This window comes from Pongo abelii, chromosome 10 (assembly GCF_028885655.2).
Source record: "Pongo abelii isolate AG06213 chromosome 10, NHGRI_mPonAbe1-v2.0_pri, whole genome shotgun sequence".
Lineage (NCBI taxonomy): Eukaryota > Metazoa > Chordata > Mammalia > Primates > Hominidae > Pongo > Pongo abelii.
In genome coordinates, this window is record NC_071995.2 from 64439336 (window position 1) to 64461920 (window position 22585).

Below are 22585 nucleotides of genomic sequence, written 5' to 3' on the forward strand. Positions count from 1 at the left end.
GAATCAAGTTTTGGGATGTCATCTACATATTCCTTTTAGGAAACAACACTTCTCATAGATGCTGCTGAGTTACCATAAGGAACTAGAAGTCATTCTTCAGGACCCAGATAATTGCAGCTGATGGGGCAAGGGAGGGTGAAGTAGATCATTTGTCTAGGAGGAGTAAGAAAAAAAAATCGACTTTTCTTAAGAAGCACCATCCTCATTCTGTCTCAGCTGGATTAAGGTTAACATAGACTGCAGTGGGGGGTGAAGATAGCCTCCAACTCTACGCTTCTTATAGGTGGAAGTTTGCAATTGTCAGGTCTGACACATGGACTGTCATGTATTAATTTAGATCACATGTTCTAGTGTGGTTTCGCTCATGTAGAGTGTACCGTGATTACTCTCCAGATCATAATTTTTGCTATCAGTGGTACCAAACCACTGGGAGACACCATTTCCTGTCAATAAGGATCTGGAGAGTATGTTGCATTTCAGTTATTACTCGCAGAAGATGAGAGTATCATGTTACAGCATCACCTATTTGGCAGGTAACTTCCACTTATCTTCTAGGTGAAGCTTTTTGGACTTAATCAGGAATCCTTTACTTTCTGTGACTCTTATAGGTTCATATTAATTTTTTTCCATTTGAGATCACAATTTGATATAGATTATCGGACTACTTAATTGGAGTTAAAAGCTGTTTCAGAAACTTTAAGGCAGCTGTTTACCATTTTCACTAAGAAAGAGCCAAGAGCCAGGCGCGGTGGCTCAGGCCTGTAATCCCAGCACTTTGGGAGACCGAGGCGGGCAGATCACGAGGTCAGGAGATCGAGACCATCCTGGCTAACATGGTGAAACCCCGTCTCTACTAAAAATACAACAAAATTAGCCGGGCCTGGTGGCAGGCGCCTGTAGTCCCAGCTACTCGGGAGGCTGAGGCGGGAGAATGGCGTGAACCCGGGAGGCGGAGCTTGCAGTGAGCAGAGATCGTGCCACTGCACTCCAGCCTGGGTGACAGAGTGAGACTCCGTCTCAAAAAAAAAAAAAAAAAAAAAAAGAAAGAGCCAAGAAAAAAGAGGTCACTTTAATAGTAACAGGTGAGATTATATTAGATATAGTGAAGCCTTCTCAAAGGAAAGACTTGCTATATTTTTTGAAACAGAGAAGATAGTTGAATAATTTTATTCTCTAGAAGGTTTTGAAAATAAGTACTAATTTAATGTGAATATTATTAAATTTATAAGCTCTATTTGGATGCAAGTTGAGATGATAAAAATTCTTAGAAAATTGAATTTAGGATTTAAAATAAATGTATGTATTATGTATTGGTTTTATAATTATATAGTTATAATTTATATTATACATATAGCATTATAATAAATAATTTATGATTTTATAATTAACTCTGAAAGTCCTCTGACATATTGGAAACTTTTATTTGACAAAGAGCAAAATTTAATTTGAAATTATATATATTGATTATATATTATATATATATAATTTTTATTATATATTATATAATATATTATATAATTATTATATAAATTATTATAATTATATAAATTATAAATTATATAATTTATATAATTATATATATAATATAAAAGTTTTGAAAACTATTACCAGATATGAAAAAGATATATTGTAGATTTAAAGATAAGGAACTAAAAGAAAAAAAGCAATATTAACTTGGAGGAGAAAAAAATCAGCTTGATTATCCTGCTTCACTAATGTGGTCAGCCAGCAAAAGAAAATGAAGGTGAATATTCCTGTCAGTTGAAAATGTAGATGGTGAATTCTTTCTCCAGTAGCAGATGCTTTCGCAAGGTATTCAGTCGTCATTGCTACAAGCTACCGGCTTTGGCTGAGGCTTGCCTACTCCTCAAGGTGAAGATGGAAATGACTAAATTGCTGACACCCTATGTTTGAATCCTGCTAACTGGTGTATGCCGAGGTTGTGTTCGGGATTTGTGCCTGCTCTGGCCTGTTCCCATTCTCACATGGACGGTTCTGTTCACAACTCTTCAGATTTGTAGGGAATGACTGTATTTTTGTCAATTCTTGTTCTTACTAGTGTAAGAAAGGGCAGAGGGAGCCAAAAACACCTCCAAAACTTTAAAAATTTACCAAATGCTTATTTAATTTAGAAGGCTGCAAGATTTCCTATCAGCTATGAGAAGCATTTAAAAAATATAGAGAACTAAGGACTCCAAAGATTTATTACTATAATCTGTTTTTTTTTTTTTTTTTTCAGATAGGCTCTCACTCTGTTGCCCAGGCTGGAGCGTAATGGCAGAATCTTGGCTCACTGCAACCTCCATCTTCTGGGCTCAAGCGATCCTTCTGCCTCAGCCCCCCAGGTAGCTGGGACTATAGGTGTGTGCCACCACATCTGGTTGATTTTTTTTTTCTCTTTTTTGTAGAGACAGGGTTTCACCATGTTGCCCAAACTGGTCTCAAACTCCTGGGCTCAAGTGATCCACCCGCCTCAGCCTCCCAAGGAATAATGTGTTTTTATTGTTGATCCTGTAATCTAAGACTTCTGTCTCACTAAAGTGTTCCACACTATAGTCAACCTGCCATAGACCTAACACATGTGTATCATGTGATCTGGTTCAGGAACGCAGTAGAGGTGGCCAACAGCTCCTTTGTCCAAATGAGGGTGTCAGGACAGTTCTTAGGGTATCCCCTTCCAGGGCTCCCTGAATGGTCACTTATATAAGCTTACCAGTAGCTGCCTTTATCTTTCATTCTTTGTTCCCAGGTCAATGGAAGGGACCAGAAAAGTTGTTATGTTTTTTCATTTTCTTTCCTTCAGCTCTTTTCAATGGCACTCTCTCTAGTAGTAGTTACTACTGATGACAAAAGCAGCAAAGACCATTCTGGAAATGTGCTCTAACTTCTACTCTTTGCTGCAATTCAGGCAGACTGGGAAGAGACAGAGTCTCTACACTGGCCCAGGGTACAGTGGCAGGGAACAGAAAGCAGGGCAAACTAGCTAGATCTGTTGCTCAGCCATGCTGTTGTTACAGGGAGATGATGAAGTTCTGGAAGGAGACTTGGCCTCTGGCAGAAAAAGAGGCAGCACAGGCAGCCAGGGAAAGGGCAGTAAGATTCCAGCAGAGGAGATGAGAGGGCTCCCTCTATGATATGGCTTAGCAATGTCTCCAGGGCTTTGTGACACTCGTCAAAGCCTAATGTGTGCTGTATTCGTTATTTTCCCATGAAACAAACATGACACCTTCCTGTTTTAATACTTGTAACACATCACTATATACAGACTTCTTGTATTTCCTCTTTGATCAGTGATACAGAATGTTTTAATTTTCATGTGAGAAGATTTCATTTTTTTTCTGGGCATCTCCTTCCTTGGCATTGGAAATACATATGAGCATTTTCTGTTTTGCAAACTCTGGCCTCAAGTCATTACCAATACAGCAAAGAGGCTTTTTATTGTATTTGTGACTTTTGCCATGATTCACCATCTATACAAATGGCCTGGTTGCTATAGAAACATACGTATTACAAAGCGGGCAGCAAATGGTGGCACAGGATAAAGACATAAATAAAGGGGTGGAAATAAACCATGGTATACTAAGAGTGGCAATAAAACTTTTATTATCAGTTATTTGGGAAGACCTTTACATCTAATGTGACCATACCAAACCTATGCAATAAAAGAAAAGAAAAAAGTCCTCATTAAAAGAAAAAAACAAAAAAAACAAAACAAACCTTTGCAATGCTATCATTTTTTCAGGTCTTTTTGAAGTGTGAGTAAAAGTTCATAGCATTTTGGAATTTATTGTTTGAATAAAATATAAAATGTATGATCTCCTGAGACACATTTATGAACATTCTGGTATGTATATTGTGAGTGGTGCTCTAGTGGCTAATGTCTACAGCAAACACAAACAACTAGAAATGTATTGAAACAGGTTTCTGTTTATATTTCTACCATGTTGAAGAACAATGTCCTGATTCAAGAGAGAATTTATGAGTTGGTTATGCATATCAGTGACAGCACTGCCTCAGCTTTGTTTCCTACTACAAAATTTAAGATCTGTAAATATCAACCTGAGATAGCCAAACATCATTCGTTTGTATTCACTAATGTCCCTAATCAACATAGCAAGTCTTACCTAACACAAATACTAGCCTTTGAAGCAGAAGTACGAACACTAATGAATTCATTTTAATTGCTCTTCCCTGCTGAGTGCTGTTAGCCTGTTTTTGTCACTGAGGAGTACTACACACAAAGCCATTATCTGTTTAAAAGAATTCATATACAAATACCCACCACAAACCCTGAAGGCATTATATGGAAGACTCAAGATCTATGTATTATGCTAAAATGTACCCCTCGTGAAAAAGACGGAAGTTTGAGAGCAATGTCAAAAGATTTTCTCACTTGACAATTCATATTTAGGTAGATGACAGTTAACACAAACTATTCAAAATAGCTAACAATTAAATTGTGCTTACTATTTACCAGGTGTTGTTCTAAACACAAATACACATGCAATCTCATGTAATCTCAATTACCCAATGAAGTAATTCTTCCTATTTTCAGTCAAGGCATACCTCATGCAATCTTCACAATTACCCAATGAAGTGATCTTCCCTATTTTCAGTTGAGGCATAGAGAGGTTATGGAAGTTGCTCAGGGTCCTACAGCTAGAAGGTAATGATGCTGGGATGGAACACAGGTAGCCTGGTTCCAGAGTCTAGGCTTATAACCAGTACACTGTATTGCATTCAACTAGTTTCTTCCAAGAGTAAATAATTTATTCTAGTGTCAGCTAAAAAACATATGGGACTCTAGGAGCACTTTGTTCTCATTTTGACTAAACTTAATCTTCCACTTCCCTAATTTCAATTTTACTATCATTTTCATATACCAAAGATGACAAATCTCCTTATATGTAAAAGTATATGCAAGTCTAAATCATGTACAAACCACAGTGGTGACCCTGTCTTATGCAATGGAGTCCACTGTAAGGAAAGCTTCAGTTTCCTGTATCATGAAGAAACTAGTTCCCAGTGTGGGTGATGGCTGGTCTTGGGCACTTAGGGTGGCCCTGGTGAGACTGGAGAGAGATCCTCCTGGGGATGAATCTCTTGCAAACAAGCTGAAAAGCCAATAAGTCCGTACCAGCTGTGAAGTATCTGGTTTTGGTTTTATTTAGGTAACTTAGGGATGTTCCTTATTTTTATTCCCATGGTGAGCACAAGAAGAGATCCCATCTTCTTTAAATTTCTCTGTAGGAATCATAATCATGGCCATCAAAAGGGATACAGAACAAGAAACAGACTCTCTAGACTATGAATAGGTCTAGTTAGAAAGCTCAGTGTTCTCTTCTTCCACAAGTTATGTGATCATGATAAGAGAGAACAATCTTCCCCAACAGAAACGATAAATGTAGGAGTGATTTCTATTTCTTTCTTTTTAAGGCATTCAATCACCCTTTTTACCCCTCTATTCAGACAACCAGCTATCCCAAAGCAAGTAGCCAACTACATCTTCCTAGTCTTGCTTAGTCTATATCGTGTTTGGCTGCCCAGATCATTTTTACGAGAATCATGGTTGAATTTCCTAGACTTTAGGATGCTTATTGTAAAGCTGAGTGTCCTTCCAATCTTCCTTAGGCTGGAGTGGACAATAAGAAATATATGTTAGATCACTGATTACCAGTGGGGTAGGCTTCTGGAAAAAGTATTGGAGTCTTGGGGAATGAGATATAGTTTAAAAAGGAATGTTCATATTTTTCATTGTTTTGGGGAGGAGGGCAACAAAATATAATTTAGTAAGAAATTTATGACAACATTAAACGAATGCATGAGAATCTTACATTTATCAAAAGCGGAGCATCGTTTTCACAAAATTTCTTTAGAGTGAGTAAGAAACTAAGAAAAAAGGTTTCATGTCCAAAGCCACCCAGAATATAATAAAAGGAGTCTTAAAGGACAAATCATATCTTTGGGTATGTTATGACATCAAAAGATCAAGAAAAATCTCAAATCTCAAATAAAAAGTTGTAGGCAAAGGTAGTATGAATGAATTCAGTCTGAAGTTATATTGGGGTGCAGTCATTGCCAGATACTGGTATCATGTCAATGGTCTTTGGCACAAAGCTGTTAGCTGCTCAGCATCTACCTGATCACTTAGGCAACTGTGAAACACTCTTCCCACAATTTCAGTATTTCCAAGGCTCCAATGCCCACAGGTTTTTTCCAGGCCAAATGCCATTGGCTGTCATTTCACTTACATGAGCTTTTGAAGTCTTTCTTTTTCAGTCTCCTCCTCATCATGGTTCCACGTGGGCTGGTGGAGTAGAGGCTTCGAGGTAGAGTCCCCATGTTCAGGGAACTCAGGCTGTATGCACTCATGGAGGTAGGAGAGAAGGATGAAGACACCAAAGCTGCTGCAAGAGAGTGAAGACGTTGCACAGAGCACTCTCAGGTGAGCTGTGAGCCCGCCACACTTGCCAACCAGTAACAGTCCAGAAAGACACACATGATGGATAGCAATGGCTAGGAAGGACCCCAGCCAGACAGAGGCCAGCTCTCAGGAGCATGAGACAATGCTTTACAAGAGCCTACAAATGCTGAGGGGCAGCAGGCTCTTTATAAACTCATAGGAACACAAAGAGACTCTATGAGAATTGCTTTAAACAAACAAAAGAACAACTTTGTCCATGAACAACTCAATGCATCAGAAACATAATCTCATTTTCATAGATATTTTCTGACATGAATTTTGTAAGTGATTCCACATATACAAAGAAGACCTGAGAACATTGTCTCTGTATGATATTCTGAACTGTTACTTCCTGAGCCACATATAAAGCATTCTGAACATTTACATCCTTTCCTAACAACAAATGCTTTCTGATGGAAAAGAAAAAAACCTGGGAGATGTCAGAAATGATAAATTGCTACTATAAGAAACAGAAAAAACAACACCCATGAAGCCAAAGATGAGAAAAGGAAAGTGTGAGAAAAATATAATTGAAATAAAAGACCAGGAGGAGAAAGCGCGGAACATTACGAGGGCTGTTTGGAGGAGGTGCTTTCGGGAATGTCAGGGCTGGTACTCTGCAATGGTCAGGGTGGTACGTGTTATAGTGATGGTTGGTGTGAAGGCTGCTGTGGTTGCTGGCCCAGGAATCCCAGGTAAGTTGCCTGTCGCTCCTCTGAATTTTCACTGCCCATATGAAGTGATGATGAGAAATAAGAAAAACAAACGAACAAACAAAGAACCAAAAAAGAGGAAAAATAACTGAATTGCCCAAATTAAAAGTATAACAAAAAAGAAAGCTGCTTGCAAATAAAAACAAATCTACTTGGCTTTGCCCTTTTCTCAGTGGTCAGCAAAATAGATGATTAACATAAAGGATGTAAACTTTTTATCTTCCCAAGAATAATGCATATCTTTCCTCAGCTCATTTTTTCTTCTTTTAAGATGACTATTGAATCAATTTCTAATCTCCCTCGGTGCTTTGCAGCAGAGATTAAGAACATTTTTTTTTTTTAAGTTAAAAGTCAGCCCCTCAAAGATCTACGGCACACAATTAGCAATTAAAGATTTGCAAATCTTGGCCAGTTAGTAGCACTTGTTTTGAGAAAAAGAAAAAAAGGAGCAATAAGTCACGTTGGTGCATGACTCAAGTGGTTTACTAGTCACACATCAGAATTTACTGCTCTGACATTTTAATCGCACTACAATCCATCACTTGGACTTGATTTTCCTCAACAATAAACCACTCTAATCATCTATCAGTATCAGAATCTTATCTGTATCTCGACTAATAAGGAGAAGATAAAAGTCTCTGTATTTTATGATTTTTTGAAAAAGCATATTTACATTAGAAATAATTATTAAAATATTTCATGTTTTGATATTTCCTTGATGCCATAAAATTTGAATAAAGTTTATATCAAACTTTACTAAAATTTCAAATTGCCATCCCTTTTATGTTTTAGAAAATCTTTATCATGTTTCCATTCTAGTTTCAATATTAAGATTTGATATTCCACCCAGTGTTCTGAAATATGAGCAAGATAATGTTTGTTATTATGTCTGATATGAAGTTTTTCATTTAATAATCTTAAAGAACTCAAAATAACATATGAACTTATTTTATTTTTCTAGAGATGGGGTCTTGCTGTGTCACCCAGGCTGGAGTGTAGTGGTGTGATCATAGCTCACTGTAATCTTGAACTCCTGGGTTCAGTCAATCCTCCCGCCTCAGCCTCCTGAGTAGCTGGCACTACAGGCCCACGCCACCACGCCCAGCTAATTTTTTATTATTTTATTTGTGTAGAAATGAGGTTCTGCCTATGTTGCCCAAGCTGGTCTCAAGTGATCCTCCCACCTCAGCCCTGAGTTGTTGGGATTAAGGCATAAGCCACCATGCCTGACTTAACATATGAATTTATATCTCCTTCTACTTTCATGATTTTGGTGTCTTACAAGTGAATATGTAGAGAGGTGAAATACTCTATGCATTGAAAGGAGAGTCATTTAGAAAAGAACTTAAGTTACATCAACTGTGATGCCAGCTGAATTGGTCAATTCGCATCCTTTCTAGAATGAAACAGGACATGAAAAAAAAAGCACTAGCATGGACAGATCACTGCGGGGTGAAGCAGACCTGGGTTTAAGCTCTGCCTCCAGCACTTCCTCTCTATATGACCTTGGCCAGCTACTCAGCCACTCTAAACCTGAATTTCCTCATACTTCAAATGGAGATCATGAAATCATCTACCTCACAGGGATATTGAGAATTAGGCAAATACGGTGCTTAGCATGGTGCTGGCACACAGAATAAAAACAAATGAGTTCAGAGTATATTGATTTGTCTACTTTTCCATTTACATGCCAACAATAAAGTATCTTTTAAAGGAAATAAATTTATCTTTCACTCAACAAATTTCACTCACTGGACACTTAAGTTTAGAGAATTTCTCAGAAATCTGCAGCAGAAACTTTCATAGCCACTATAATTTTGTTACCCTAAACCATCTGGCCTGCTCCTTCTACTCAACTGCCCTGTTTGTGGTTTGGATTCCCCCTCTCTCTCCACTTTCCTACTTCAAGCTGCCACCTCCTTCTCTAGACCACTGTAACACCTTCAGACATGGCTTCCCAACACATCTCCTGCATACCCACCTTCCACAACACAGCTAGGGTGGCCTTCTAAATACATAAGTTAGATCATGCCACTCCTGTTTGAACAGGTTACCTTTTTTTTGGGGGACAGAGTTTCACTCTTGTCACTCAGGATGGAGTGCAATGGTGCAATCTCAGCTCACTGCAAACTCTGCCTCTCAGGTTCAAGCGATTCGCTCACCTCGCCCTTCCCAGTAGCTGGGATTATAGGTGCCCACCACCACGCCCAGCTAATTTTTGTATTTTTGGTAGAGATGGGGTTTTGCCATGTTAGCCAGGCTGGTCTGGAACTCCCGACCTCAGGTGATCCGCCCGCCTCAGCCTCCCAAAGTGCTAGGATTATAGGCATGAGCCACTGCGCCCGGCCTGAATAGCTAACTATTACAAAGAGAATGAAATGCAGCCCCTGCCTATGTCTCTAGTTTCATCCATATCACTCTCCCCATCATTTGTATATTTTAGCCACACTGATCTTATGTCTACTCTTAGAACAAGTCAGGTTCCTTCCTGCCTCAAGGCCTTTGCACTTGCTATTCTTTCCCCAGTTGTTTGTATGACTGCCTCCTTCTCATCATTCAGGTCTCACCTGAGGTGCCACCTCCTCAGAGAAGTTGTTGCTGATCTCCCTGGCTGAGGGAGCTGCCCTCCCCGTGCTATCTCATTACTGTTTTACATTCTTCATGGCACTTATTGCTGTCTGAAACAGCTTTATTTATTTAATATATTTTTAATGTTTGTCTGTCTATACTAGAATGTGAATTCTATAAGAGTAGGGATATACTTTGCCTGTCTTGCTCACTAAATATATCCTAGCAACTAGAACAGTGCCTGGTATATAATGATTAATACATGAATGAATGAATAAACAAATGCATGAATGAATGGGAATATCAGCCAGAGCGTCCATGTGAACACTGCAGCAGCATTTTCCTTGAGATAAAAGAGTATTTATTGCAGGAGGTGTCCCTAATGGATTCTCTCTCATCATCCTCATTCTACTTTGGGTGTACGAGAAGACATTTTAGCAAGATGCAGTTATTACTGTGTCTGGCCAATTTATAACCACAGACACTTTAGCGTACTTTTCACAAAGTACCATCTGTGTTTCAAATGAAGCCAGGGTATGGTGAAAGCACTTCGGGATTCTACACCTACCTTTTGACCCACTTCTTCATTGAGAGCTTTGAAAATTACTGGGCATTTGTTAGGACTGTCGAGCACAATTAATAAGTCAATAAGGAAGATATTATTTACCACCTATTGCTTTCCCAGACTGTGCCAATTGCTACAGGCAGGTTAAAGGTCATACCGTTTACCTTGACTTTGAATTATTACTGGGGATTAAATCTTCATACATATAAAATAATTAAGAGACAAAAATGATATAAGATAATGCACAAAACTGTATGCCATGGATGATGAATGCAAAAGGTGTTGAACAAATAATGTAGGCCAGAGAAGAGAGCTGCTGCCTATTTTGAATGTACACTCCAAATGTTTTCTGTTTTACAGTGGTGTACTTGATAGGCAAGTATTTCCAGAGTTTAATAATAAGATGTTACATTTTTGGCATGTCCTGTCATTTTGCAAAGAGCACTTATAGACATTCTCTCATTTAATAAAGCCAATAATCGTAGCCTGCTTTCACTGAGTACTTATTATATACTAGGCATTGTGCTAGGTGCTTTTTCATGGATTAGCTCAGACAATGTTCACAATATTCCTTTGAGGCAAGTATTATTATGACCCCATTTTACAGATGAAGCAACTGAGGTATAGAAAAGTTGGGTAACTTGCTTAAGACCCCACATGGTGGAGTCAGAGGTGAAGCTCTGGACATGTGATCCTAAAGTCCCCATTGCAGCCACCAGACATACTGCCTCTTCCTATGGGTATGTCTAAGTCCCTTGTTATGGACAAGAAAACAACATGTTTAAAATATTATGGTTTTTGTATCATTCCATGGTGACATCACTACTGCAGTCTCAAGAGATATATGGTCACAGAAGTTACTTTTCTTTCTTCTCTAATTGCAGCCTCTTGCTCTGTTCAGGATGTTCAAGAGAGCAGACCACAGCAGTTCCAGTGGTTGCCCTGGAGCTCTCAAATGGAAGGTCCTCCTGGTACTGAATGTGTCGAGTCTAGTGACTCTGGTCACATTTTCCTTTCCAAAACGTCAGTTTCCTTCAATCCAATTATGTCTCCTGAAAACCCTCAGTGGGAAAAATTTCTAACCTCACTGAAAACTCATTTTTGTCAGCTTCTTTAATGCTGCTATTTATCAGTGAAAGGCATAGTTAATCTCTTATTCCAAGTTGAGATATTCATTCCTACATTGGCCTGAAAACTCCGTGGTGCATGCTTTACTGCTAACAAAATCTAGAAATTTGGGAAGTGTGTTGAGAGACACACTGTTCAGGCATCAGAGATCTTGAAAAAACAATCAGAACTTTCTTGTGGAGAAATGGTAAAACTATGTAAAACTCCACTAGTCAAAAATTTGAGAATTGTAAACACAATAATAATTTTTTGTTTGTTTTTCCTCTTTACTATGATTTAATTAGGTTTAGGAGCCAAAATTTATTTCCTCTTGGAAATGCAAGTCTGATTTTAATGTGCAGTATAGGGGAAATGCCTGCTTGATAAGAAAGACAGTGAACAACTTTCAGTAAACGTAGATGATCGAGTCAGAAGTGGAAGCTAGAATTACTTAAACTTCCTATCAGTTTCCTATCCGCGCAACACAAACAACATCAGGTTTTCCACAATAAAGGCAAAAAATTTGTGCTTAGTCCATATATTTTAGTATATAAGTTAAACTCAAATTGCCTTGGCAGGTTAAAAATTTAATATTCCATGAGTTGAAAACATTTGAATTATTTATGAATTGTATATATAGGGCCAATTAAAGAAAAATAAAAGAGATTACTAAAGACACTAACATTTTAATAAAAGGGTCTGGTATGCATTTCCGATTCGCTGATATCAGAATTTAGCAAGCAAAACTCCATGCTGAGAGAGCACTACACAGTGTGCATCCTTATGGCTACCGTGCTCCAAATCCAATGATGACTGCCGATTAATTTAAAGAAACTTAAACAGCTTCAGAAATCTCTCCTCTCTGCCAAGTGCAGGAAGGTCCCACGGGGCCTCCTGATAGGAATGGTGTGCATCCTTGTGAACGGCACCTTCCTACAGCTGTTTGCATTGCTATTCCAATACTGTGATCCTGATTTTCTTTTCATAACCTGCCTATGCTGCATTATTTCTCTACTCCAATGTGTAAAATTAAAATCTGATAAGGGTAATGTTGTACTAGAGATTTTCATTAGCTTCAGGGCTGTCTAAGCTCCATTTAATTAAAAGGTTGCATCCAGCTGACTGATTTAGTATGAAAATTATCTGGTCCTTCTTTCCCCCCGCCCCAGACTGTGGAGAAGTGTGGTGCATTTTAGAAGGTGGGAGACACAATACAAATGACCCCCTCATAAGCAAAATTTCAATTTCAGAGAAAACTGCACTGTGTCTAAATGTACAGAAATGCATTATCCTCCTTCAGGCCACCCAGACAATACTAGTTAGGCCTCTAATTTCAAGGAGTACAAAGGAATGGTGTTTGGTTTAAGGAAGAGGGTAGGAGAAGGAGTCGGAACAAATATCCTACTGGAGAACTTGACTTCATTTGATTTGGGGCTCAAAGACCCCTTTATCATACCAGGTTTTGCCTAACGGTGCCTAGGTAGATGGTATGAACACCCGGAAAATGTATCTGTGAATTTCAAGAGAGTCAAAATGCAGATACCTTCAGCTGACACTTTTTATTGAATAAATGGAGTTGAATATTCTGATTCTCCCAGACAAGATGTTTGGTCAGACAGGTTGTTCTCTACCCTAAGAAAAAAACTACACTGGCAAAAGACAAAATATATTGAAAACCAATGCTTCATATAACTGGTTCCCTCTGATTCCTGCCAAACATTTGAAGGTTCTGCTATTAAAATCCACTTTACTTATTTATTTTTAAGTAAGAGCTTTACTATTTGCCTTCATTGGACTTCATCTAGACTGGAAATTCAAAATGAATACCAGGAAGCCAAATTATTTGCCTTGTCTGCACATTCAATTTGCACCAAAGACTTTTTTAAGAAAAAATATCAAATAGCACTAGCCTGAAAATTTTTTTCCTCGATGTTAGGGCGTCAAGCAAATTATGTGTGGCTTGGAAAAAAGACTTTGGAAGATGAATTACAGTAAACAAACATAACCTTATTTTGAAAAGAAATGATGAGTCTGACCAACATGGTGAAACCCTGTTTCTACTAAACATACAAAAATTAGCTGGGCATGGTGGCGGGCGCCTGTAATCCCAGCTACTCAGGAGGCTGAGGTAGGAGAATGTCTTGAACCCAGGAGGCGGAGGCTGGAGTCAGCCGAGATCATGCTACTGCATTCCAGCCCAGGGGACACAGTGAGACTCTGTCTCAAAAAAAAAAAAAAAAAAAAAAAAAAAAACAACAAAAAACAAACAAACAAAAAAGGCAGAATGAGACCCAGTGTCTTTCTGCTGTCTAACTCTGCTAGAGGGAGCAACACTGTGAGGGCCAGAGAAAGAGCTTGATCCAGGTGGATCATCTCACCATGGTCGGGCCCCTTTAGGGCCAGCCGGGTCTGATGATGGGGAAGGATCTCAAGCTTGACCTGGTCAGTGGTGTTGGCCAGGAACTGGGTTGCTTCTGCAAGTGTACAGTACTCCATGCTGGTTCCGTCGATGGAGAGGATGTGATCTCCCACGTGCAATGCGCCACATCTATGGAAAGGAGAAATGCTCGGTAAGAGGCGGTGCCTTCCTCTTTGGAATCTGACTTTCACGTCCTTCATAGTTAAAATTTCACACAGTTTTCATTTACTTAAAAAAAAAAAAGAAAAGTTTGAGTGTTATAGGAAACACCATCTGTCAAATTTTAAGTACCTTGAATATGAATAAGGAAGTAAAACCTTGTGGAAAATACAGAAAAATTCAAGGAAATGTTTTCTCTTGTCCTTCTTTAAAGAAAAATCTTATTTTGGAGTGCTTGTGTGGAAAGTTGAGGGAAAGCGAGCAACAGGAAAGGGAAAAACAGGAAAATGTTTCCCCTGGACTTTTGTCTGTGTTTTTTTGTTCTAGGCTTTTCTATCTATAAACATGAGTGGGTAAATCTTCAGAATCTCAAACATGACTCTCAGAATTGGAATAGGGTCTATTTCACGTGTAAAGAAGAATAACTTGGGGACATTTCAGTAATACTTCCTTGGAATCCTCACACAAGCTCCAAGATCACCAGTTCTTTATTATTATGTTATTCTGGAGTTGAACATGTATTAGTATAAAAGCTCTTGATAATGGTAGAAATTATGCAGGAGTCAAGTGAGTAATAAAACCAGGCCTGCATGGTGAGTCAAGGGGAAAGATGGGGGCAGAGAAGGGGCTAGCTGCTACATCTTGCTGAACTCAAGAGCTGGCTACTGGATGAGTTAAGAAAAGCTAGCACAGTCGTCAGCATCCCCACATACCAGTCAAGTGAACAGCTCCTTAAACTGCTTACCCCCTGTGGAATGGGAAAAAACAGAGGGAGAAAATTAAAGCATCCTGTGCCGTTGAACTGGAGAACACCTCTGGATCAATGGCTGTCACTGATAAGGACTGAATGTCGGGTAAGACCACAGTGGAGATGTAGACTGACCACTACGGGGGTTGCTGCAGTTCACTGCACCATGGCTGGAGGTTTTCCAGGCAGGTTGAGGGGCACATGGAGAAGAGGGCTGGAAACATACAGGGGAGACTGGTCATTCAGGTACAGTATATCTATAAATTCCCAGTGTGAATAGTCTATTTCTCAAGACAAAAGCATTTCAAGTCATCTCTTCCAACTAAAAACATAATTCCACATTTTTTGTACTTGGAGTGCTTTAGCTATGGGAGATGAGGTTTTTCTTACCAGGAGCTGTAAAATAATTAATTAGATGGAAAGGTAGTCTTTTTTTTTTTCTTCCCCTTTTACCTTATGAGTATAAAATATTAATTGGAAACATGAAATTTCATTTTTATTGTGTCATTGAAGCGAATGATGTTTTAAGACACCCTCGAAGGTTGTAAAATCCTAAGATTAACATGCTATGAGAGTATAGGACTTTTTTAAAGTATTGTAAAAAATATTTTTAAAAGTATTGTTTTATTTATTTGAGAAACAAAGAAATCAGATTTTATGGTAGCAGGATTCAATTGTCAACAATTCAGGAAAACCCATCATTGCTCTGCATGGGGTTTAATAAAGATCTACTCAGTTACCCTACGTTAAGAACAGGCTAGTGCCCTAGGACACAGTAAGAAAACTTGCTTAGTTGCTTGATTTTTTTTTCTATTGCTAAAGGCCACACCAAACATCTGGACGAGGTGAAGTGACATCATGGGGTAGCTGACACATAGGTGAATTTTTAAGTCCTACAACAGTAACTTGCTTGTGTGTGTGAAACCTGTATAAACTGGTAAGAGAACTCTGTGTGTGTGTGTGTGTGTGTATGTGTATATGCATGTGTATATGTGTATTACAAGTGTGTGTACATATGTGTGTATATATATTTAAAATTGCACACATGCAATTTTAAAAAGGGACACTTTCTTTCTTTCTTTCTTTTTTTTTTTTTTTTTTTTTGAGATGGAGTTTCGCTCTTGTTGCCCAGGCTGAAGTGCAATGGTTCAGCTCACTGCAACCTCTGCCTCACAAGTTTAAGTGACTCTCGTGCCTCAGCCTCCCGAGTAGCTGGGATTACAGGCACCTGCCACCACAACTGGCTAATTTCTTGTATTTTTAGTAGAGATGGGGTTTCACCATGTTGGCCAAGCTGGTCTCGAACTCCTGAACTCAGGTGATTCACCTGCCTCGGCCTCCCAAAGTGTTGGGATTACAGGCGTGAGCCACTGTGCCTGGCGGAAAAGTAGGCACTTTCTACAATACTTACCTGTCTGCAATACTTGCAGATTTGATTTTGTCTATGACAATGACTTGTTTGTTACAGCACATCGAGGTAGTTAGGGCAACCCCAAGGCTGGCACCAGGAGTTTTGGCAACTTCGACTAGTAGTGGCCCGGATGCTGTTGCCACAGAATCTGTCAAAGAACAAATTTCAGAAAACAAAACAAAATAAAACAAATAAGCAAAGAGATAAAAGAAAGAGATGAAGAATATTCAGTTTGGTGTTAGCCTGTTAATTTTATCACTGAAACTTAGATTTCCCTCCATATAATATCCCCACAGTCAATAATAAATTCATAGGGCACCTCTTAACACACCTGTTCCATTCAGCTTGTATTGTATTAACGTATGTGTAATGTTCATCTCTTCAATGAGATTTTAAGCTTCATGTCACTTGGGATAATATCTTATGTATCTTTATCCCCTCCACAGTGCTTGGCACAATGCCTAGCATATACTAGGTCTCTCAGTAAAGGTTTTTTAAATTAATTACTTAATTCAATAAATATCTTAGCACTAAATAATGCCAGCAATAAATAGACGGATGGATGAATGAATGGATGAAAGGATGGATATAAAAAAGAAAGGAAGGAAAGAAGAAAGAAAGGGAGGGAGGAAGGAAGGGAGAAAGAAAAGAAGGAAGGGTAGGTGGATAAATAAAAGAATGACAAGAGGGATGGAAGGATGAATGGATGGGTAGATAGATAATCAGAAGAATGGATGGATGGATGATGTCTCTAGCCAAGTAGTAGGAATGGTACACTAAGTTGAATTTGTAAAGCTTTTGGGTCTTTCCCTCCTCTGGACCTCACTTAGGATCACCTCCCTCTCAAGCATAACTTCATATATGCTTTATTTTTGGCTTGGAACACTCTTTGTTCCTTCAACTCCTTCTAACATTTGTGTACTCAATGCCAACATCAATTCCTCAGGAAGCCTAAGTTGTAATTTGGTAAGATGCCTTTCACATGTGCTTCTACAGCCTGCTCTACTCCTGCTGTTGTAGCATACATTTCACTGGTTCATAGTGACCAGTATGGAAGACATGCCTGTGTTCCTTGCCAGATTGTAAACATGCTTGAAGGCAGAGAGTATGTCTTGTCAATCACAGCATTCTCAGTGCCTAGAATAATGATTAGCACATTGGAGGTATGCCACTAATAGTTGTGGAATGAATGCATGAACAAATGAGAAAGCTCATGATGTTGCTTAAAGCTCATTAGAGCCACATGACACAAGGGAAAGAGTCTGGGACATAGAATTAAAACATCTGGATTCAATTCTCATTTTCACAATATTTGTGTCATGGTATCTAAGACAAGACTAGTTACTAAAACTTTCCTTTTTTTGTATTTTGACAAAATTGACAACTAACAATAATAAAACTTTCTAAGCCTGCTTGCTTACCTATAAAATGGTATCTTTTCCACAGTGTTTATTAAAATCAAACCAATGAACAAAGCACTTTGTTACACATACAGGATATTTTCATTATTGCTATATTATGACCTCAAGCCTTTGAGTCATGTCATTTTTCAAGACTGCATATTGGTTTGTAATCTTTTTCTAATTTTTGACTGTTCTGATGCTTGACACTCCATTAATACAATTTTGCCTTTCTGCAAGAACATCTTTGTCATCAAGGCCCCACTCAGATATAGTGAAATAGGAAATCTGTATTCGCATTGCTGAAACTCAGGTAATATGCACTGACTCATGAAGCTGAAAGGTCCATGGGAGACAGCCATCTTCAGTTTGAGATAAAATACTTATTAAAGTAAAGATAACAATATCCAGGCCAACAACATGCATATCCAATGCTCAGGATTCTTGTATGTATTAACACCATGTTTCCTAACTGACTGGTAAGATTGAAATGTTAGTCCTTAAAAAGGTTAAGAGACCATCAGGGCCTATATCTCTTCCTGTCAATTCCAGAGCAGAGTTTCATTAATAATATCTGCAAGGAGCCAAAGGTCTTAATTATTAAGAAGAGTTTTGGTTCTGGGGTATTACAACTACTCCAGATCCTACGGTTGATTTGCCCATAAGCCTAACTATGGTGGATGCTACTCTCTGCTCTCGCTCACCTTGCTGTATTAATTCTCCTGATCTCCTGACATCAGACTAGGGCCAATGACAATGTCTTGGCTTCTCTCTCTCCTTCTCCCTCATTTGCTGCTTTGTTTCTCTCCAGAGTCTCACCTGGTCATTGTGCATCCTGCCTTACTCTCGCCTTGGAGTTTTCAGTGAGTGGGCCCCGTGGCTATGTGCAATGGTAGTTTGCACATCATGAGCCTCAGTCAGGAGACCCTAGTAAAGAATCCTTATTAGTCTCCGCAGCCTCTGTTTTAGTTGTCCTTCTATCACTAAGGTGGTTAATTTTGCCCACCTCTCAATTTTAACAAAGATCTGTGGCTGAGCCCAGTGCACACAATGTGATGCCTCTGGCTCCACCTCCAGCAGTCAGCCATCATCCTTCTGTTCCTTAAGCACGCTGCATAGCAACCTTTTTCTGCTCAGCCATACCCCACATGAGCTCTGGCCTACCAGGGCCTTTTCTCACATTATCTTTCTAGAACTTTAGAATGACTAATTTTGATTTATCAAACCCACTTTCCATGGTTTTGTTGGATTTTAATAGGTATGTTTGTGGGGTGACAATCACTTATGTTTTTCCTCATGGTTTTGTCATGTCTAAAGATAAATTTATTTTACTTAACAGGTGAAAGTGATAAAGTTTCTAGATTACTTATACTTAATCTCTTTTAGAAATGACAGAAACTGCTAGGTGTTCCCAGATATCTCATCTTCTCTTCTTTTGTCAGTAATAGGGTTTCCAAGTTTTAGCTGAACAAATGGCTGCCCAGTTAAGAACCACATTTCCCAGCCTCCCTTGCAGCAAGGTGTAGCCATAGGACCAGGTTCCAGCCAATGGGAAGTGAGATGTGACATGTTCCAGGATATGCTCTTAAAAAGAATGGCTGTGCCCCCCTCTCCCTCATTTCCCCCTTGCTGGTGGAATGTGGGCTCAGAACTGGTAAGCCATCTTCAACCATGCAGACCAGGGCATCAAGCCATGAGATAGATGAAGCCTAGGTTCCTAAAATCTTCAGGGATTTCTCAAGAGATTGAGAAAGAAACATCTATCATATTTATGTAAGCATTGTGAGTTTGGGTCTTTGATACAATGACTGAATTGGTATTCCAATAGGCGCCAATGTATCTGTCTTGAACTGTTTTTATAAGAAGTGGCTATTTAAAGTAGGTATTTGCAGATGTAAATTTTATAAAACACAACCAACCATTACCCAATACTCACACAAAGTATTCATTTTTCTAAAAAGTACTAAATCATGATTAAACATGAGAGTTTTTAAAGAGGTCATCATGATATTCAAAAGGTGTTTAAATATAAACCCTTAAGTTAGTTTTTTTTGTTTGTTTTTTGCTGGCCTGTATATTTGCCAAAGTATTAAAACTTATATTTTTGTGGTTTTAATGTTCCAATGATCATGAAGAATTAACATGAAATTGTTCTGGTAGAAAGAAATGATAGGAGTAGGAGTATTAAGAAGCTTAGGAAAAGGATGCCAGATCCTCTGCCGTCATTAATTTAGAGGGTGAGACAGAGAGCATCCACAGCTTCTACAGTAGACTTCTGTGACTGGAAACTAGAATAAGTCTCTCTTTAAGTACAACTTGCCCCATTAAGGCTTGAAAAAACAAGTGTAATATTTCCATTTGGGGGATGCAAATACGCAATTAAAGAATTTTTTTTTAAAACTTAAAGTAGAAAGCTTTACAGTTCTGAGGTAAGATTAATTTAAAGTCATGGTTAAGGGAAGAGGCAAATGTGGTGCTACACAGGGCTCAAAGCTGAAGCTGAGGACCAGCTAGAGGTTGGTTCTTGCTATATCATCAACTCAGCATGTGGCCCGAGCCATCATCTCCCTTAGACCTCATTTTCTTCACTTGTAAAATGAAGAGATTTGAATAAAATTTCCCTAGTCATGACAATCTGTGAATCTACAGAGAAATAATGATGCCAGTTAAGTAGCTAGCCAGAGAAAGTTAAGGCAGGTTAACCAACTTTATGAAAATATACAGTAGCTAGAATCTAAATCCCAGTATCCTACAAATCAATAGAAGAGATGAGCAGCTAGATAGAAAAGTGATTCTTGATAACTATGTTTATGAAGGTGGGATAAAAATCCTCAGACCTTTAAATATTTGGATGACAATAATAATATCCTTTAAATACTGAGTCTGGAGGCATGGCTTCCACCTTCAAAGAGACATCACATAATATGAAGCTTCCACATTAAGAAGTTTCCAGGGCACAACTACAACTTTCTAGCAAGATTCTATCATAGTAAGGTCCTAATCTAACTAACTAGAGAAAAATGATGAAGAAAAGAGGATGTTTATCTCATGAAAGACAATCAGGGCTTATTGACAACAGTCTACAGAACATGAGCTCAGTCTTGTATTCTCTCACCTCAGTAGCCCACAGTTTCACTCACCTCAGTCACTCTTAAATCCAGCACACATCATTCCCCCAAGCTCCTCTCTGTCACTTAGAACAATTTTTGTATATCTCCTAGGAACACTGACACATGTCGCAAACTGAAGAGTGAGACAACCCTACTCCACTGCTTCTGCAGGTTTCCTTCTCCAGTGATAGGTTCACGCTGCACTCCATCACACAAACCAGAAACCTAGGAGCCATCCCTGGCTCCATCTTCTCCCAGATCCTTATAAATTCCTCTTGATTTTACCCCCTAAATAGCTCTCAATTTCATCCTTTCTTTCCATCTCCATGATCACCATTTTAGCCCAACTTACCATCATCTGATTTCCCCACATCCTCTCACGCCCTTCACCTTCCCCAATCCAGAGTGATCCTTTAAATTGAATATCTCATCACGTTAATCCCAAGCTTAAAACCTTTCCACAGCTGTTCTGGTAATGGAGTACAGGTTCTTAACATGGTCTACAAGGACCTGCATGATCTGGCTTCTGCTTCCTTCACCAGTTTTGTCTTCCACCATTCTGCCCTGCTTCTCTCTGTTCCAGTCCTGAACTCCTATTTTAGTCATTCAAAATGCTGTCAGCCGCTGCTACAGTGCCTTCATTTATGTGGTTCTCTCTACACAGAATGCCCCACCTCTTCCTGTCCCTTCCTTCACCTACTTTTTTTTTTTCTTTAACAACTGTTCTGCTCTAATGTCACATCCTCAGGGATTACTGCCCTGACCTGCAAACCATGTCAACCTGCCCGTTATACACTTTAATAGAACCCTATGTGAATGCAGTGGACATGAGGAAGAGGACATTCTTTGGCTCTAGGAGAATCTACCAGACCTGCTCATCTGCAGAAGACTCTGAGCAAATTATGTTGACCGACAGCATAGAACCATGGGGTAGAGTATGCTGTTTAAGTCAGGGTCCCAGCAAGAAACACATGATACATTCAAATTAGGATAACTTGAGAAGAGTTTAAAAAAGGAACAGTTTAGAAAGGTGTGAGAAGCTTATAGGGAAACTACAAGGGATGATACCATACTCTGGGGCCAGAAATAATAGGGACCATACCCTACTAAGCCTCAAAAGGCAAAGAATAGAATTGCTAGTAGAACCAGGATTCAGAAAGGCCTAAGTGATGAGGGCTCCTTGACATGAGCTGGGACCTTCAGTCAAGGGACCAGTTTCAGTGAACCCACAAGGAAGAAGTCGGGAGAGTAATACTTTTCATCATTGTCCTCCCTTCCTCTGATCGACTGCCATGATTCCCTATTAGCCAAACTCAGTTGGAAGCCAGAAGGCTTGAGAGCCCATAGTGTAGACCATATGGGTCATGGCAGAGCAGCAAGAAGGGTGGCAAGTGGCTCTGGAGGTAAAAAGGAGGATATTCTTATTTGTGTATATCTCTACTCATCTTTACACAAAAATCTTGAGGCTGTTTGCTTGAAGCAAAGTAAGTAATACAAGGAAACAACCAAGAAGAGTCTACAAATGCCATACCACAAGGTTTAATAGAGGTGCAGTTTGACTGCACTGCAAGCATGACCCTGAACTATAAGTAAATCCATAGGTACAGAAAGTAGTACAATTAGTAGTTGCCAGGGTTGCTGGGGAGGGAAAAATGACTGCTTAATGGATACAAGGTTTCCTTTTGGGATGACAAAAATGTGCTGGAGTTAGACAGAGGGAATATTTGCACAACTCTGTGAATGTACTAAGTGCCACTGAATTGTATCTTTAAAATGATTAATTGTATGTTATGTGAATTTTGCTCCAATAAAAAGAATGACTCAATTTCCCAGCAACCTGAATAATAAAGGAAACATAATCAATTATGCAGTTCTCACTATTGGAAAGGAGGAAGTCTACTAGTCCTTATGGTGGAAATAAA

At 39.0% G+C, this 22585-nt stretch overlaps 1 protein-coding gene across 23 annotated transcripts in view; it reads right to left on the minus strand.

Moving 5' to 3' along the window:
• The window catches only part of GRIP1 (glutamate receptor interacting protein 1), an 852850-nt gene that overhangs the window by 101959 nt on the left and 728306 nt on the right, over positions 1-22585 (minus strand). For 16 of the 23 annotated variants that reach the window (XM_054527383.2, XM_054527382.2, XM_063712186.1 and 13 more), the window contains 4 exons: positions 16154-16301; positions 13795-13964; positions 7034-7189; positions 6252-6407 (listed from right to left, as the gene is read on the minus strand). In XM_054527383.2, the coding sequence (XP_054383358.1) occupies positions 6252-6407; positions 7034-7189; positions 13795-13964; positions 16154-16301 (630 nt within the window). The remainder of the gene's footprint in view (positions 1-6251; positions 6408-7033; positions 7190-13794; positions 13965-16153; positions 16302-22585) is intronic. The other 7 variants (XM_063712188.1, XM_054527387.2, XM_054527372.2 and 4 more) reach the window with 2 other exon arrangements.